This window comes from Cucumis melo, chromosome 6 (assembly GCF_025177605.1).
Source record: "Cucumis melo cultivar AY chromosome 6, USDA_Cmelo_AY_1.0, whole genome shotgun sequence".
NCBI lineage: Eukaryota > Viridiplantae > Streptophyta > Magnoliopsida > Cucurbitales > Cucurbitaceae > Cucumis > Cucumis melo.
Genome location: NC_066862.1, coordinates 36,439,164 through 36,457,834, shown reverse-complemented (window position 1 = coordinate 36,457,834; position 18,671 = coordinate 36,439,164). Strand labels below are relative to the sequence as shown.

Here is an 18,671-nt window from a genome sequence, read left to right as displayed (position 1 = left end):
TAATTAGCCGTAAAATAATTGAACAAATAGATCTTAATCTAAGTGGCAAAATTCAATAAAGCTATTCTAATTCTACTAGAAAATATCTGACACAGTTAAACTAGTTCATACATAATTATATTAGTAACATAAACCTAATTTGACTTTGTTTAACGAGCTAATTCATATATTCTCCTACCAAATATTTAAGAACTAGTTTTAATTGAACAAACTATATACAATCTATAATTACATCAATAGAAAAATGTCCCAAGGAAAAAATTTGTAAGAAAACATATTACTTTTCTGAGAAATAGTTCCAACTTCCACCGCAAAGTGTTGCATTTCTTTGGTAAATATTGTTATGTATTTATGCAAAAACCACTCAAAACAACCAAAATTAAAACAAGATATTTTTGTTTTTACTAATTTTTTTTAGTGATTTTTTTATTATTATTCTTAAGAAACCCATAAATAAATAGGCCATTAGTTTTTTCAAACATAAAAAATAATAATTTCCCAAACTTCATTAGATTGCATTTTTTGACTTTACATTTAAAACCCAACCATCACTTCGTTTGGAAGATTTATTTCAAAGCCATCATTTTATTTTCATAAACCAAAAGTCATAGAGCAAAAGTCAAGTTTTGGTGGTATTTTTTCAAAACAACATTTGATTGAATAAATCATTAATTTCATGGCACCCAATTGGCAATAACAATTTCCTTTTTCTTTTTCTTTTCCTCTTTTTACAAGCAATCCATAAACTCATAACAATCATAATAATTTATTAAGGATGGGCAGAGAAAAGAAAAATAATTTCCAAAAAAAACTAACACACTAAACTAATTAATGAAGTTCCAATCCTAAACAATAATTTGTACAACTGTATTCCATTGTTTAATCTAATGTCTAATAGAATGGGACATTAAACTTGTTAGAGAATTAAAAATTTATGGTCAAAAACAGGGTATGCTCTGTTTTTCACTTTTTCTTTCTTCATTCTCTTTTTCCCTTCAAAATTTTTCCTTTTTCTTCCATTTTCAGAATCCAATTCTATTTACACTCCGTTTGTAAATCCAAATGCCATATGTATTCATCTCATTGGCTGAATCCGAACACTCCGCCGCCGTCCCTTTGTTGCGTCGAGTAACGGAACGCCGACGCCGGCGGATAATCCACCTGGCAAAACGACGATGTAACTGAAGGAACATACAGATCAGCGATCGTGTTATTGTTGTTGTTGAAATCGAATGTCCCCGAATGGTCGACGGGAGCGAGTTCCGGCACTGAGTAAAGCCCGGCCAAACTCGCCCAATCGGAATGTACAGAGTCCGCCGGAATTTCAAAGTTGAATTTATTCATAATGTCGTTATGTTGTAATGTTGTTTTTGGGTATGCAAAGAAATCGTCGCCCGTTTCTGGTAGGGATTCGATGACTTCGTCGATTGACGACGAGGGTGAGGCGTTACTGTATTCCTTACTTGAAATACTCCCCGTCGGCTTTTGACAACTCGAATTCTTCTTATAAATCCGACATAAAACCCAATCGTCCAGCTGAAAATTAAATTGTAAAAAACCCAAATTAATCCAAAATTAAAAAAAAAAAATTAATATGTTGGATTGAATTTTGAAATTTGTAGTTTGTTTTACCTTGGAGCTTCCTGTTTTTCTGGAGGAAGTAATAAGGCGATACTCATGCATAATCCAATTCGTTTTTGTTCCCTTAGGAGCTTTTCCGACGTAGAAAACCAGAGCCTTTTTAATTCCGACGTTCTTCCCTTCCGACGAGATTATTTTATCCGTACCGGTCGCCTTCCAGTAACCCGAACCGGCTACCCGGTTTGGTCTAGACCCGTTTGGATATTTCCGGTCTCTTGGGCTGAAAAAGTACCATTCCTTTTCCCCGAATAAAGCCTTTCCTGCAAATCACAATTATCGTTCATTTTACAATTTTAAAAAACTAATAAAATGATATTTGGTTTTGGGATTTGGTTGGGTTTGGTTTGGTTTCTGAATCTTACCAGGTAAAACCCATGGATCGAATTTGTACAAGTCAATCTCAGCGATGAGTTGCAAGCTAAAATGGTGGCCGGCCACTTTCCGGCAAAGATATTGAACTAAAAGCTCTTCATCGGTCGGAAAAAATCTGAATCCCGGCGGTAAGCTAAGCTGCGTCAGTGGGTCCATTGTATAGAGGAGATTGTAAGGAGGAGAAAGGAGAGACGAAATTTGAGATTTTTCTTTTTTTCTTTCCCTTTCTTTCTTTCTTTCTTTTTTTTTTTTTCAGAAATGAAGGAGGAAAGGGGTATTTATATAGTGTGGCGCCTACAAAAAGATAAGTACGGTCGTCCTTGTCGGACTGTTGGATTTACGGACCCACAAGTGAGGATCACCGGTAAGAACTAGCCACGTGGTAGTCCAAGTTTATCTGATATGAATAAGAGTCTAAGCTTCCGGTGCATGAACGTTGAACCATCACAAAAGAAACAGAAGTGAGTCATCGAAAGAGGAGGACACGTGTCCTCATCTCCATTCATCTTCTAGAACTGGGTTTTTTAAAAATGATAAAAATAAGATTCGAATTTTCGTAAAGAGGAAGGGGGAATTTTTATTTTTTAAAAAAAATTATGGGATTTCTACACGTCATGAGAACCACGTCGACAGTCTAGTGGCGACAAAAGTTGGGACACGTGGTGTGGTCGCAAGAGGCACAGAGTGTATGGAAGTTAGGCTTTGGAATTTAAATAAAAGCCAAAGAAAAAAAAAGGTGTGGAAGTGACGGCAAAAAGCTTCTCATTTTTTGCACTCATTTGTATATGAGGGGATATGAATGTAAAATTCATTCCCACACATTTTTTTCAACGTGAAATCATATGAACTAGAATCTCTATTTTTATTTTTAAATATAGTTTGGTTTTTTTTTTTAAAAAAAATATTCTCATTTTCAAAAAAAAGAAAAAAAAAGTTTTAAAATTATTATTTGCCTTTTCATAAGTAAAAAAATCTATATCTTACAAAAGTTTGGACAGATTCTTTCAAAGAGGGTTATTCTTGGGAGTTAAATTCTGGATAACTCAATGTAAAAAAAGGAAGGTTAGAACATCTGTAAATTATTTTACTATTTTCTTATTCCTATCCAATTAGCTAATTTGATTTTCTCTGACTCTTTGTACTCCATTCAATGAACTAATATTTTTAAAATGAATGGGTTGTGTTAGATGCTGATTTAGTGAATGATAATGTTTTAAAAAAGGAAAATCCGTTGGGTTTAGCTCTAGACCTTCCACTCCTAATATGGTGATGATAAGAGTAATAAAAACGCAAGCTTTTTTATTATTATTAAAAAGAAAAGTTAAAAAGAGGAATGGATAAATAGGAGAAATTCATAAAGTACAGGTGGGATAACATGAATGGTAGAGTGGAGAGAAGATATAGGAAGGGGAGGGGGTTAAATGATAAATGTCAAAGGAATTTTGAAGTGAGTCTAAAGAACAAGACTATTCTCCTATTGGTGCTGTTCTGGGAGTTAGGTGAAGGTGGAGGATATTAGCGTAAATAATTTTTTTTTTTTTTTTTTTGATATTACGTTGCGTATGAATCGGAGAGGAGGGAGGTTATGGGAATTTTTGAAAAAGTAGTTGTGGGTTAAAGTGCCACGTGGATACCTCGTGGGAACGTTACGAGGACATGTCTTTTTTGTCGTCAGGGTAAAGCTTTTCTTCTTTACTCGGCCACGACGCTCTCTCTCCGACACTTGTAATGTCGCTCCCTATATTTTATTTGCTTCTATTCAAATAACCTTACTTTTTCAATTTTTATTTTCTTTTTTTCTTTATAATCTCTTTAAATTTATTATTATTATTTCATGGATTATTTTTTTTTAATAAAGTTTCTATTATTAGCATTTGGAATTTTATATTTGTATCTTTGGATGATGTGGTAGGTTGTTGTTGATAATAGTACTTTTCTAAGAAAATATATAGAATTATTGTTCCCATACTGATCTTCATACTTAATTTTCTTATTTGCGGTTGTTCATTTTATGTTCGAAATAAATCTAATTGAGCTTAGGTTGCACAGTTTATAATTTAAACATTTAGCTTTTTGTCTAATTTAATAAGGTTCATCTTATTGTTCTTTTTTCTTTTTCTTCTTTTTGGTCGTTTGTTAATTTTTAAACTTTTAAAATTGTCTAGCTATTGGAAAGCATAGAATCCAAGTGGAAATATGATTGAATTTTTACCCTAATTGCAGCTAAACTTAATTTAATGATTAACATGCATTAAACACAATCATAATTACACTAAATTAGTTAAAAGAAACACTTACTTTTGTAGCTTCTCGAAGCTCCAAATCCTCTCCCGAACTCGAACCGGACCACCACTAGACTTGACCTGCTATTCTCCGGACTTGAAATTGGGTTGTGGGACTCATTCAAAGTAAGAAATTTGAGGAAGAGATTGAATTTGGTGGCAGACTTTGGTGTGAGATTTGGAAGAGAAAAAGAAAAATGTCCAATACCTCAAAATGAAAAATGTCCCTTAAACAGACTAATTACATGCAAAGTTTGTATGTAATTGAATCACCAAAGCCCAACACCTCACAATCTACTAACCATTAATGGATTGATACACCATTCCATTTTCTCTTAGTGAGCTTGGTGTCATCACCATGAGCTTCCACATAGCCCACAAAGAGTTAGTGGAATTATCCAACAAAATGTTGGATTTTCCCACTAACTTTGGCCAAGGGGCAAAATGGTGATTTGACCATTCTAGTCAAAAGTCAATATTTTGACTTTTTTCCATTTTGTCTGTCTCGAATAATTTCGACCTCTCGAGCATGAATTCGTATTCATTTTCCTGAAATTCAAATCACATTTGAATATAAAGCCGATCAAAGTTTGACTTTTCAAAGTCAAAAGTCAACATTTTACTTTGCACTACTTTGACAATTTCCATCAATTTCGAGCTTCCGAATATAAATCCATATTCATATTTTTAACGTCTAAATCACATTTAAACATAAAGCCCTATAACCGATGACTATATCACATATATTTGTCGATTTCTCTCTTTCTACCTAATTCAAACAATTCGAATTATTCCAACATGTTGTTTTAAGTTAATTCTGTATGAGCTAGTTGGGGAACCTAATGGACCTATAGGTCATAGGCTCAACGATCCAAGATTAACTGGCTAAACCCTTTTAGATCGGGCTAATTAAAATTCGTCAACTAACGGGTTATTCCACTAAAACCCCGTAGTTGCACTCCCCTCACTATAGATATATTTGTATCAATTGATATAACCATGATTAGTAAGTTAATCCTTCATAGGTTGTTCGTAACCTCAACTGGATCAAAATACCATTTTACCCCCAAGACTACATCATGTTCCTTCCTAATCCACTATTGAACATTAAGTTTAAGGTCCAACCTATAAACCGAATCCTTCTCGGGCCAATGAGAGGACAGGATCCCTTGCTCAAGACTTGGATTCAGTTCTTAAGGGAACAACCTATCTACTAACCCTGAAGCAAGTAGGAGTGAAATCCATCTTGCACCCTATGTCCCTAGCCATCTATCTGGTCTTTTCCTGAAATTGGAGGCTTATTGGGCCCGTGCCATTGAGCTGCCCTCACCTATGTAGATCTAAGAATAACACCGGTTGAACAGAAGTTCATAGTTAGCTCAGGATTAAGATTAAGTTACCTAGGTTATCATAAACGAAATAATCAGTTTATATAATCAACGATGTTATAACTTAAAAGTGACTATTCCATGGTTCTAGTCTTATGCAAACTCTTTACATAGGATGCCCCTACTCTCATGTCTTTACATAAATGTTTCAGGATCACATCTTTTGTACTAACTACAGAATAGGCCGCATCTATAGTGTTCCCGGAATAAGGTGCCCAACCTTATTAATATACTATAGACCGTTTAGACTATAAACTCGAACTTGATCTACATTTATGTCTCTACATAAAGTTTAAGTCTACACTAGATAGCCTCGGGACCTTAGTTAATTGATTCAGGATAATAGTATTCTATTTTTACTAATAAGTCCTCAATAACCACTTTATTGAATAGAATATAATTTTAACTACAAACTACGAGTTTTAGGACATAAATTTTAACAATCATGTATTTTTAAACTTTCAAATTTTTAGTATCTAATATATTTATAAATTTATAAATTGCTTGTATAGTAAATCATGGTAAATTCTACGTTTTAAAAGATAATTAGTTTATTAGATATCATTGATGCCAAATTTTGACCTAAGTCAATGTACTTCTATGAGGCAGCAACGTAAATAAACCTAAGACATTAATGTAGGGTGAGTCACAACAACTCTAATGCTTGAGTTATAAATTGAAAGAAAAATAGAGTATTTGACAGCAGTCGAAGAATTTACTTTTTCACCCCTCTTTTACTCTTATAATTTATAATGTTCATCTTGTCTCCTATTTCTTTGTTGGTTTAAGATTGCCTCTTAAGCTATTTATTATACGTATTTCTTTTGACTCGAGGTTGATCGATACAGTATTTTTACCATGCGTTTTAGGGTTTAATTCCTTTTTGCTAGCTGATATCAGACTTTTGGTCTCTTTGGGTCTTGGTTTAGAATTAATCTGATTTTGAGCCCATTCTTTTGATCTTTTATTTGTCCTATTCTTTTAAACATTGATTCCTTGAATCCTCCCTTAATGTATATAATTTCGAATTTTATGTTTAATAGAAACCTAGTTTGTTAAATTTGTATGCATATAAATAGTTCTATAGTTTTTTAGTTAATAAATACAAAATTAGTTCAATTTTGTATTCTAGAAACTTCAAACACTAGCTCGACATGATTATTCTCAACGTAACCTAGATGTAAGTTAAAATGACTAAAATTTCAATTAAAGTTTTTTTTTTGTTAATATAGTGTTAATCATATTATTAGTAATCCATAAAACCATTTAAAATCAATCATTTACGTGTAAATTTTTAAATAGCAAGAAGTAAATTTCCTCTAGAATTTGAAGATATATAAGATTTAAAAACGTTGTCAACTAAAACATGACATACAATAATTAAAGGTCCAAATGAGAATTTAGATAAGAGTATTATTTGGCTCAAGCCTTCCACTTCTACAATTATAGTACTATTTTTTTTTTTAAAATAACAATAAAGGTGTTTTCATAAATACCAATTAGGATAAGTAGGCACTATTAGCTCACAACCAAACAATTGAATGAAAATAGTGTTGGTCTTTCTACTAATAGTATTTATCCTTTTCTTATTATAATGTAAAACTTTAACAAATATCTTCATTAATTAAAGTGATGAGAAGGATTTTCTTAAAAAAAAAAAAAAATAAACAAAAGTGATGAGAAGGATATCCTAGAATCTTATCTGCAATTATCCTTACTGAAGTTCACCCAAAATTCCCATTTGTCTTATTAAAAGAGTTGACACATGAAATTAGAGCATCTCTTTGAATTCTTCGTTAATTATTGTCCTTATATGATTATTAAATTAATATATTTTTTGGGTTTTCCCCATTTTATTATTATTTTTTTATTTTAGAGTTTTACTTAAAATTTGATAAATTTATAAGTAAATCAATTATTCTGAAGTTTGTAAGTTGACTGAACACAATTAATTTAGTATATCACCGTTGTCCTCTAGGAACTTTAGTATTAGGGGTATAACTCGGTGCATAACAATTTCATTATCTATTAATAAGATGAATATTAAGATGAGCAATGGATAAATAAATTAGTAGGTAGAGAAAAGGGTTGACACGTGAAGGGTGACTTTATTTGAATTGGTCTTTAACAATGGTATATATATGACTTAAATTAAATTAAGAGATTTTTATATTCTTTTATTCTATTATTGTTGTTCATTTTGATAGTTCCATGAAATACACTCTTTTGGGTGCACAATGGTAAGAAGCACCTGAATCTAGCAGCCATTATGTGTTTGAACTCTCTAGCTATATGATGCTACTCCTTAGTTGCACAAATGAAGGTAACAACATTACCACCTTGAAAATAATTCTTTGTATTTTCGTTTGATATTTCCCTTTTTGTATCTTGTTTTTTACCATGTTTTTTCTTCTAATTGTAGCAGAACTTTTTGATACGGTCAAACTTGTTTAGTATTAACATATCATAGTCTGAACCTCCCCTTTGAGTTACACAACTTTTGGGTCTTCTAATTTTGTTTGTTCTATGATTCTAAATACTTAAGAATGAAAAAGCATCCTAGAAAAGGAAGAAATGGCAAGACAAAACCCTAAACTTTTTATATATATAATTCCATGATTTTTAGAGTATAGGATTGTAAGATATAGAAAGCTTGGGAGGAAAAACTCTGTAACGACCCAACTCCTTATACTGAGTCGAAGTCATTACTAAATGCAAAACACATGGTTTAAGCCATAAAGTTTAGTAAGAACGAATAAAACTGCAGAAATTTATTTATGAAAATCAAATCAGGGTAATATGAAAAAATAAGATTAAATACTAAAATCCTACTCGGGCCCTATCTACTTTTAAAGAAATGAAATAGTAAATAGTGAAGAAAAATAAAGCTCAGGTACTGAACGTAAAAAACAGGTGTAAGCGGAAGCAGAAATCTCTATGGCTCGCCACGGTCACTTCTGGTCGCTTGCCAGCTTGCCCTTGCCCCTACCTCGGCCTCTACCTGAAAACATGTCATGGAAAGAGTGAGTATAAAATACTCAGTAAGGGACCCACTACTAGTCCCACTAGGTGCCTGTTAACTTCCTATTAGAGTCCTAAAACTGGTACCCCATAACTGGCACGTCCCCGAACACGTGCAATATGCGCCCCCGCAGGGACAAGTTGGTCCTTAGTAGTTCCCAAGGGAATACCTAAGACGCTCGGGCTGTGAGTGGTCCCGTCGGATCACTCACGTCATGTCTGTGTCAATGTCAATGTTAGACTGGTAATCCCGTCAGACTACGCAGTCATAAGTGGGAGCGACTCCATCGGGTCTCTCCATCATGTCTGTGTCATAAAGGTGGTGATCCCGAAGGACACCCATGTGGGTACGACTCTAATAAGGAGCTAACATACACCCTAACCACAGCACACATATACATAACATCATCATGTAATCATATCATATCTCATCACCACAACCAAACATAAAGTCATAATCAGCCGTCACACATTAACCATGTCATCATAATAAGTCACAACATGCCCTCATTAACTATACTATCGTTATGCAATGTAGTCCTCAAGTGCATAACTAGGAATGCATGCAGTCTCATAATTCTAATCGTAGGGCTAGTAGTAGAAATCTCTTACCTGAAGATTTGGTTGACGAGTCCTAATAGTAAGAAAAGATGTGCTTTCCAAGCAGCGGGGCCCTAAATGATTAGAAACAACAATTAAAATGTAACCTTTATGGGACAGAGGTCCAAGAGTCGTTTGAAGCAACTTACCTCAAAATCAAGGTTGCGCTAACTCCCTTTAAGTCGAGAAAATCCCACGCTCCAACACCAATTTGTCCAATCGGCCCCTTTCAGAAAAATAATTTAATACAATCCAAAAATTAAATTATTTAAAAAAATAAAATTTCTCTTCGTTGGGTATGCCAAATCCCAACTAACTTCCAAAACTTACCAAGGGAACGTGGGGAAAGGCCAAAAATTAGGTGGCTCCAAAAAAGGTTGGGATCGGCTCGGCTTGATTGGCTGGAAGAGCAAGGATCGGCTCGTGCGCAGGCGTGGCTCGGCTCAGAAGCAGGCGTGGCTCGGCTCGAGCGCAGGAGCTGCAGCCGGGTCAGGTTTTCGCAACGAGGCGCTGACTTCCGGACTCGGGCGGTGCGACGGGTTTGTGGGTGGTCCGGCTAAAACCACGGCTTCGGTAGGAGGGCTTTAACGGCGCTCGGCGACGGCTGTAGACGGAGGCTTCGGCTGCTCTGGGTCGGATCGAAGCGACGCGACGCGGCTGGGAGAGTGGATGTTGGCGAGACAGATGCTGCTACGGCTGGCAGACGCGGGCGCGGCGTGCGCGGCTGTCGCTTGGCGCGCGGCGGCTTGACTTGGACAGCTCTCCGACGCGGCTGGGAGAATGGATGTCGACTCAGGTGGCCTGCGGCGGTCGATCAGTGGCGACGGTCCGAGGAGGGTGGCGGCGGCTAGGGTGGAGGAATTTTGGGATTAGGGTTTTCTTGGGGAGATGATGAACTTCACGCTTTCCAATGCCCTTTTTAATGAGAGAAATAATAATAAAATAATAATTATTACTTTCTTTTATTTTTTTCCCTACTTTAATCCAATAACAACCATCCACTCTCTCTCTTCAATTAAACCAACAATCTTACCTTTCAAAAATCAATAATTAATTTTGTTACCTTCACAAATAAATATCTTAACCTTACCTCATTTATTTAGTATCCAACCAATAAGTAGCTCTAAACCTTAATTAATTATAAGGTCAAAATAATCCAATTCCATAAAAATTTCGAAATTTACAAAATTACTCTTGAGATGAATAAATGAAAAAAAAATCCAATTTGCTGGGGCGTTACAAACTCTTACCCTACACTTACCTACCATAAAGTATACCTCAGTTATATTAGAAAATAACAAAGTATACCTCAGTACTATCATAAAATAACTCTTATAATTTGGGCTTTATACACAGAGGAAATAAAAAATAAAAGAACAAAAATGAGTTGCCTTAACACCTGCAAACTGAGGGCATTGACATCAACCATATTGGGAGTTTTCATTTGATTTTTTTGTAAAATTTGTGGTTGACAACTGTTTGGTGAGAACATCCGCAATTTGTTCAGCGGCTGGAAGATGGTAAACTTCTATTTTTCTTGGAAACACCTAGTCACGAACACAGTAAATGTCAATCTCAACATGTTTTGTTTTGGAGTGGATCAGAGTACAAGATTAACACTTAAATGAACTGCACTTAAGTTGTCACACCACAAAAACAGGGGGATGATGTAAGATAATATTAAGATTAGTTAAAAGAGATTGAATCCATGCCATTTCAGTAGCCACTAGTGTTGGAATTTATGTCCTAAAACTCGTAGTTTGTAGTTTAAATTACATTATATTCAATAAATTGAATCCAATAAACTTAGGTCCCGAGGCTATCTAGTGTAGACTTGAACTTTATATAGAGACATAGACGTGGATCAAGTTTGAGTATATAGCCCAAACGGTCTTATAGTGTATGAATAAGGTTAGGTGCCTTATTCTAGAAACACTATGGATGTGGCCCGCTTTGTAGTTAGTAAAAATGAAGTGATCCTAAATCGTTCATGTAGAGACATGAAAGTGGGGTCATCTTATGTAAAGAGTTTACATATAACTAGAACCATAAAATAATCACTTTTAAGTTATAACATCGTTGACTATATAAAATTGACTCTTTTGACTTATCAATGACTTAGGTAACTTAATCTTAATTTTGAGCTAACTATGAACTTCTATTTGCACGGAATTATACTTAGATCTGCATTGGTGAGGGCAACTCAATGACACTTGCCCAATAAGCCTTCCATTTCAGGGGTAAGACCGAATGGATGGCTAGGAATATAGGGTGCAAGACAGAAATCACTCTTATCCACTTTATGATTAATAGATAGGTTGTTCTCTTAAGGATTGAATCTAAGTCTTGAAAAAGGGATCCCACCCTCTCATTGGCATGAGAGGGATTTAGTTTATAGGTTGGACCTTAAACTTAATGTTCAATAGTGGATCAGTGGAACTTAAGAAATAAGATGTAGTCTCGGGGGTAAAATGGTATTTTGATCCAACCAAGGTTACGAGCAACCTGTAAGGGATTAACTCACCGATCATGGTTATATTTGAACTCTCTAGCTATATATGCTCCTTAGTTGAACAAATGAAGGTAGCAACATTACCACCTTGAAAAATGATTCTTTGTATTTTCGTATGATATTCCCCTTTTTGTATCTTGTTTTTTACCATGTTTTTTCTTCTAACAATAGCAGAACTTTTTGATACGGTCGAACTTGTTTAGTATTAACATATCATAGTCTGAACCTCCCCTTTGAGTTACACTACTTTTGGGTCTTATAATTTTGTTTCTTCCATGATTCTAAATACTTAAGAATGAAAAAGCATCCTCCTAGAAAAGGAAAAAATGGCAAGAGAAAACCCTAACTTTTTATATATATAATTCCAGAATTTTTAGAGTATAAGATTGTAAGATATATAGAAAGCTTGGGAGGAAAAACTATTACCCTATACTCACCAACCATAAAGTATACCTTAGTTATATTAGAAAATAACAAAGTATACCTCAGTAATATCATAAAATAACCCTTATAATTTGGGCTTTATACATAGAGGAAATAAAGAATAAAAGAACAAAAATGAGTTACCTTACAATACAAGAAATTTTACCTTTGCCGACGACAAACATGCCGACGCCCTTAAAGTTCGTCGGTAGAAGTGGTATACGTCGACGGATTGTGTTATTGTTGACAATAAGTGGAATCGCCAACGACAATAATTATAATGTTGGCGTAGATATGTTTTTGCCGATGACATATTTTTTACCTAGGCATTTGTAGACATATGCCGACGATTGATTATGATCGTCGGCTTAGATGAACAAACGGCGACGGAATTAAAATTACCGTCGACAATTTTTTTAAAACAAAAGTAGGGTTTTTCTTTTCTTCCTGATTCTGTCTTTCTTCTCCCAGAATATGCCGACGCAGCCAAGACGACTTTTCTGCCACCAACACCCTCCATCAGCCGCTGCTTCTTCTTTTCAATTTCGATAACCGTCGCAAGTCTCCATTAGCCGCCGTCGTCGGAGTGCCCTCCTTTTTTCTTCTTTCTCCAATTCTTCTTCGTAAGTTCAAATTTAATTCCCTTCTTTTTCATTCTTACTTTCTTGTCAATTTATCATTCATTTTCATTATTCTGTATTTTCTAGGTATGTTCTCGTTTCAATTTCAACTTAGGATTTTGTTTGGATTGATTAGTGTAAATGGAATTTATAAATTTTTGTTTTAATTTTTAGGGCAAACATTTTAGAACCAATGAATTATGATTTTATTTAACAAATAAGTTCACATAATTACTACTCATAATCAACATACAAATTTAATGATTTTTGCTCTTAGTTGATGATCATCATGTTTTAGTTACTTTTCTGCTTGGATATAATAAGCATGTGTGGTATAAAGTGAATTTTCTTATAATAAAATTGCATTGAAATTTAAGATCTTGAGAAATTTTCATACTTATAGCCTAAAATGTATAGTGGTTTCTTGGTTCATTTGCTCGACCAAATCGTGTCTATGAATACTCAAATGCCTCAAGATACAGTTTGTTATAATATATTGTTTGGAATGAATTGTTATTAGCTTAATTTTTATAATTTTACATTCAAGTATGATTATTAGTTATTTTGTTTTTAATGAACTATTCCTAATTTGTATAATTACGTAGATACTCGTCAGAATCGATCTCATCAATTTAGCAAAAAGAATATGAACAAGCAATTGAGATAAGAAATTTGAAGGAACAACTAGACATGTAAAAGGCGGAGATTCAAGAAGAGAGAGAAGCAAAGAATGCAACAAAAGAAGAGCTTATGGCAACAAAGGCAGAGGTGGACGGTTTGAAAGAATTAATCAAGCAATTCATGGCGTCACAAGAAGGAACTTCAAAATAGGTATGCACTATTATTTTATTCATATGACCTTTGTTTGAGCATTTGTTGCTATCCTGCAGTTATGGTAGCAACTGTAATACATTACCATTTTAAGGATTGCTTAAATTTACCATTCTTTGAATTTGTTGCTATCCTGCAATTATGGTAGCAATTGAGATGTTTTTAGGAGAGGAGAGATGTTCTGATTTATTATGCAATTTTGCCTAAAATGTTGTAACGCCCCAATAGATTGGATTTTTCATTTTATCGTCTTAAGTGTAATTATGGAAAATTTCGAATTTATTTGAGGAACTTGATTATTTTTGACTTTGTGTTTAATTAAGGTTTAGAGTTAATTATTTTGATTTGGATAATAATTGTTTTATTTGGAAATAAATTTGGTGAAGTTATTTGTTGAAGAGTAAGGTTGGTTGGTTGAGGAGAGAGATGTGAGGATTTAATTGAGGAAAAGAAAGAAAGAATTATTTTAAAAGGAGAAAAAAAGGGGGATTTGGTGAGATTTGGAGGAGGAGAGAGAAGGTGGGGTTAATTGGTGTTTAAACGAGGCCTAGGGACTCGTGCACCATAAAAACCCATCATCTTCTTCAAAAAAAAAAAAAGGAAAAGGGAAACTAATTTGAAACCCTAGCCGTCGCCGACCACAGCTCCACCGCGCCGTCGGATTTCAGCCAGCAAGTATGGGACCTCAGCCCCAATCCCGAGCCGACCACGTGGAGCCCCACCGGTCCCTCGTCTGCCCCGCACCAGTTCTCTCGCGTGAAGCGGAGCCGTCGACCCGCAGCCGCACTCTTCAGCCGTCGCCTTCGAGGATCGGAAGCCGACCCGCGTCTCGCCAGCCGAACTCCCTCGTCTGCAAGCCACCGCCGAGCACCACAAAAGCCCAGCCGTCGAAGCCGCTGCTCGATTCCCGGAATCGCGACCCGCGCGCCCGTGCCTCCATCACGTGTGGACGACCCGACCCGCGACCTGAGCCAGCCCTCTCCGTGCCGAACCGCATGCGTGCCGCGCCTTCATCACTAGCCAAGTCGCACGCCCGCGTGAGCCGCGCCTTCTGCCCAAGCCGAGCCGACGCCTTCTTCAAGCCGAGTCGATCCCTACTTGTCCAGCCGAGCCGCCAAGCCCTTTTGAGCCACCTAATTTTCAGTCCTATCCCCAAGCGTCAGTGGTAAGTTTTTGGTAAGTCAAATGGGTTTCTTTGCATACCCAGCCGAGACTTGAATTTCAACCTAAATAATTTAATTTGGACTAAATTAAATTATTTCTCTTAAGGAACACCTTGGACCAATTGACTTGGAGCGTTGGATTTCTTTAACAAGGGCACAAGTGTTGCAACCTCGACCTAGGGTAAGTTGTCTCAACTATATTTTTGGGTCTTGGCTCATTTGGCGAGTTAATCATGAAAATTGGCGTATTAAACATTTAGGACCTCGCTGCTTGGAAAGCACATTTTTCTGGCCGTTAGGACTCGTTGAGCAAATCTCCAAGTAAGAGATTTCTACTACTAGTTCTATGACTAGAACCATGAGACCGCATACACCTCCAGTTATGCATGTTAAGGACTAGACTGTATAACTCATGTAAATTAATGAGAGCATGATGTGACTGATGATGTGGTTATATGATGGCATGGTAATGTGATGACATGACTTGTTATGACTGTATGTTGGATATTGTAATGAGATGTGGGATGATGGTTAGACTGATATGATTACATGATGATGTTATGTATATGTATGCTATGGTTAGGGTACCTGTTAGCTTAGCCTATTAGAGTCGTACCTGCATGGGTGTCCTTCGGGATCACCACCTATTTAGGACTGCGTAGTTCGACGGGACGCCAGTCTAGCATGGATATAGATATGATTCGAGTGATTCGATGGGATTCTCACAGCCCGATTGTTTTAGTACTTCCCTCGGGTTCACTACAGACCAGTATGTCTTAGGTGCTCCCCCGGGACACCGAAGACCAAATTTTCGTTCCTATGGGAGTGCATGTTGCACGTGTTCGGGAACGTGCCATAGATTGGGTACCATTTTCAGGACTCTAATAGGAAGTTAACAGGCACCTAGTGGGACTAGTAGTGGGTACCATTTTCAAAACAATTGTGGAAAATCAATACAAATGTAAAATATATATTAAAAAAAAAGCTTCTACCCACGACATTATTTTAAACCGTCGGCATTTCATGGATTTGCCGACGAAAATTGTAGCTATCGACATAATAAATCAACACCGTCGGCTATAAATGTCGTCGGCAATACAAGGAAATGCCGATGACATTCTTACACCGTCGGCGTAATAAATGCTGACGAAATATTTTTTCCTTCGGTGAATACCCCTTTTGCCGACAGTTAATTTCTAGTGTCGGTATAGCTCCGTTAGTTCCATTTCGTCGGCGATTCCAATATTTGCCGACGGTCTCTTTTCGGGCGTCGACGTAGGTTCTTCCAACGGACCTACATCGACGGTTTGTGCCGACGGCTGAAAATCGTTGGAAAAAGAAAAGCCGACGGTTTTTTAAAGATATGCCGACGATTTTTGTCATCGACAAAAGGTGAATTTCTTGTAGTGTTAACACTTGCAAACTTAGGGCAGTGACATCAACCAAATAGTGAGTTTTCATTTGAATTTTTTAAAATTTGTGGTTGACAACTGTTTGGTGCGAACATCCGCAATTTGTTCAGCGGCTGGAAGATGGCAAACTTCTATTTTTCTTGGAAACACCAAGTCATGAACACAGTAAATGTCAACCTCAAGATGTTTTGTTTTGGAGTGGATCAGAGTACAAGATTAACACTTAGATGAACTGCACTTAAGTTGTCACACCACAAAAACAGAGGGACGATGTAAGATAATATTAAGATTAGTTAAAAGAGAATGAATCCAAGCCATTTCAGTAGCGACTAGTGTTGGAATTTATGTTCTAAAACTCGTAGTTTGTAGTTTAAATTACATTATATTCAATAAATTGAATTCAATAAACTTAGGTCCCGAGGCTATCTAGTGTAGACTTGAACTTTATGTAGAGACATAGGCTATCTAGTGTAGACTTGATCAACGTCTATGTCTCTACATAAAGTTCGAGTATATAGCCTAAACGGTCTTATAGTGTATGAATAAGGTTAGGTTCCTTATTCTAGAAACACTATGGTTGTGGCTCGCTTTGTAGTTAGTAAAAACGAAGTGATCCTAAATCGTTCATGTAGAGACATGAAAGTGGGGTCATCTTATGTAAAGAGTTTACATATAACTAAAACCATGAAATAATCACTTTTAAGTTATAACACCGTTGACTATATAAATTTGACTATTTTGACTTATTGATGACTTAGGTAACTTAATCTTAATTTTGAGCTAACTATGAACTTCTATTCGTATGGAATTAGCCTTAGATCTGCATTGGTGAGGGCAGCTCAATGACGCTTGCCCAATAAGCCTTCCATTTCAGGGGTAAGACCGAATGGATGGTTAGGAATATAGGGTGCATGATAGAATTCACTCCTACCCACTTTATGGTTAATAGATAGGTTGTTCTCTTAAGGATTGAATCTAAATCTTGAAAAAGGGATCCCACCCTCTCATTGGCACGAGAGGGATTCAGTTTATAGGTTAGACCTTAAACTTAATCTTCACTAGTAGATTAGTGGAACTTGAGAAACAAGATGTAGTCTCGGGGGTAAAATGGTATTTTGACCTAACCAAGGTTACGAACAACCTGTGAGGGATTAACTCACTTATCATAGTTATATTAGATGGACAAAAATATATCTATAGTGAGGGGAGTGCAACTATGAGACTTTAGTAGAATGACTCGTTAGTTAACGAATGTTGATTAGCTCGATCTAAAAGGATTTAGCCAGTTAATCTCGGATCATTGGAGTTCGTGTGTGTGTGTGTGTGATCATATAGTCATCAGTTCTAAGTTTGAGATAAAGTTTTGTATTTAAATATGGTTTAAATATAAAAAATATGAATACAGATTCAAATTTGAAAGCTCGAAATAGATGGAAATGGTTAAAGTTGTAAAAAGTAAAAATGTTAACTTTTGACTTTGAAAAGTCAAACTTTGACTGGCTTTATATTCAAATGTAGTTTGAATTTTAAAAAAATGAATGCGAATTTATACTCAAAAAGTTAGAAAAAGTTAAAGTTTGACTTTGATTTAAAAAGTCAAATGACCATATTACCCTTAAACTAAGTTAGTAGGAAAATCCAACATTTTGTTGAATAATCCCTCATTTAGTGAGATAAGTGGCTACATGAGATGTAGACACCTAGCCCACTAAGTTCCATTAATAGTTAGTGGAATGTTGGGTGTTGAGATATTATGAACTAAATTACATGCATTTTTGCATGTAATTAGGTTATAAATAGGTCCATTTTTCTTTTTTGAAAATTCTTTTGCTAATTTGTATAATTGTTTTTTACAAAATTATTTTTAAAAAAATCTCAACCCTAATTTTTCACCTCAAAATTTCATCTCTCTTTTTCCTTCACCTAATTGGGTCCTACAACCCAGTTCTAAGTCTAGAGAATAGCGAGTCAACACTAGTGGTGGTCCTAGTTCGAGTTCGTGAGGAGATTTTCGAGGAATTGGAAAGCATCAAAGATATGATCTTCTATTAACCTTAATTTGATTTAATTAGGGCAAATATGCATGTCAACTTCTAAATTTGTTTAGATGTAATTAGAATAAGATTCGATCTTAATTCCATTGCGCATGTGTACTTTCCTTTAAAAAGAGCAAGACAACGATATTTTTCTTCTGTGCTTGAACGAGAGATTATAGATTATTTATTGGAGCCCCACGAAATTAAGTTACCACCAAGATAGACACAAAAGGCAAAAGTGGATTTTCTGTCATTGGGGTTTGAAGCCCAGCCAGCATCTGCAAAGTCATATAGATTGAAATGACTAGACTTTTGGAGCAATAAGACATGAGATAAGACTCCATTTAGGTAATGAAGAATACGTTTCACC

General features: G+C 35.6%; 1 protein-coding gene across 1 annotated transcript; it reads right to left on the bottom strand.

The window, feature by feature from the left end:
• Positions 1–742: 742 nt before the first annotated feature.
• On the bottom strand, positions 743–2,276 carry LOC103493346 (NAC domain-containing protein JA2L). The gene is made up of 3 exons (XM_008454051.3): positions 2,004–2,276; positions 1,633–1,901; positions 743–1,536 (listed from the first exon to the last, which is right to left on the bottom strand). The coding sequence occupies exons 1-3, from the start codon at positions 2,167–2,169 to the stop codon at positions 1,081–1,083; spliced, it is 891 nt and encodes a 296-aa protein (XP_008452273.1). The 5' UTR covers positions 2,170–2,276; the 3' UTR covers positions 743–1,080.
• Positions 2,277–18,671: the final 16,395 nt, after the last annotated feature.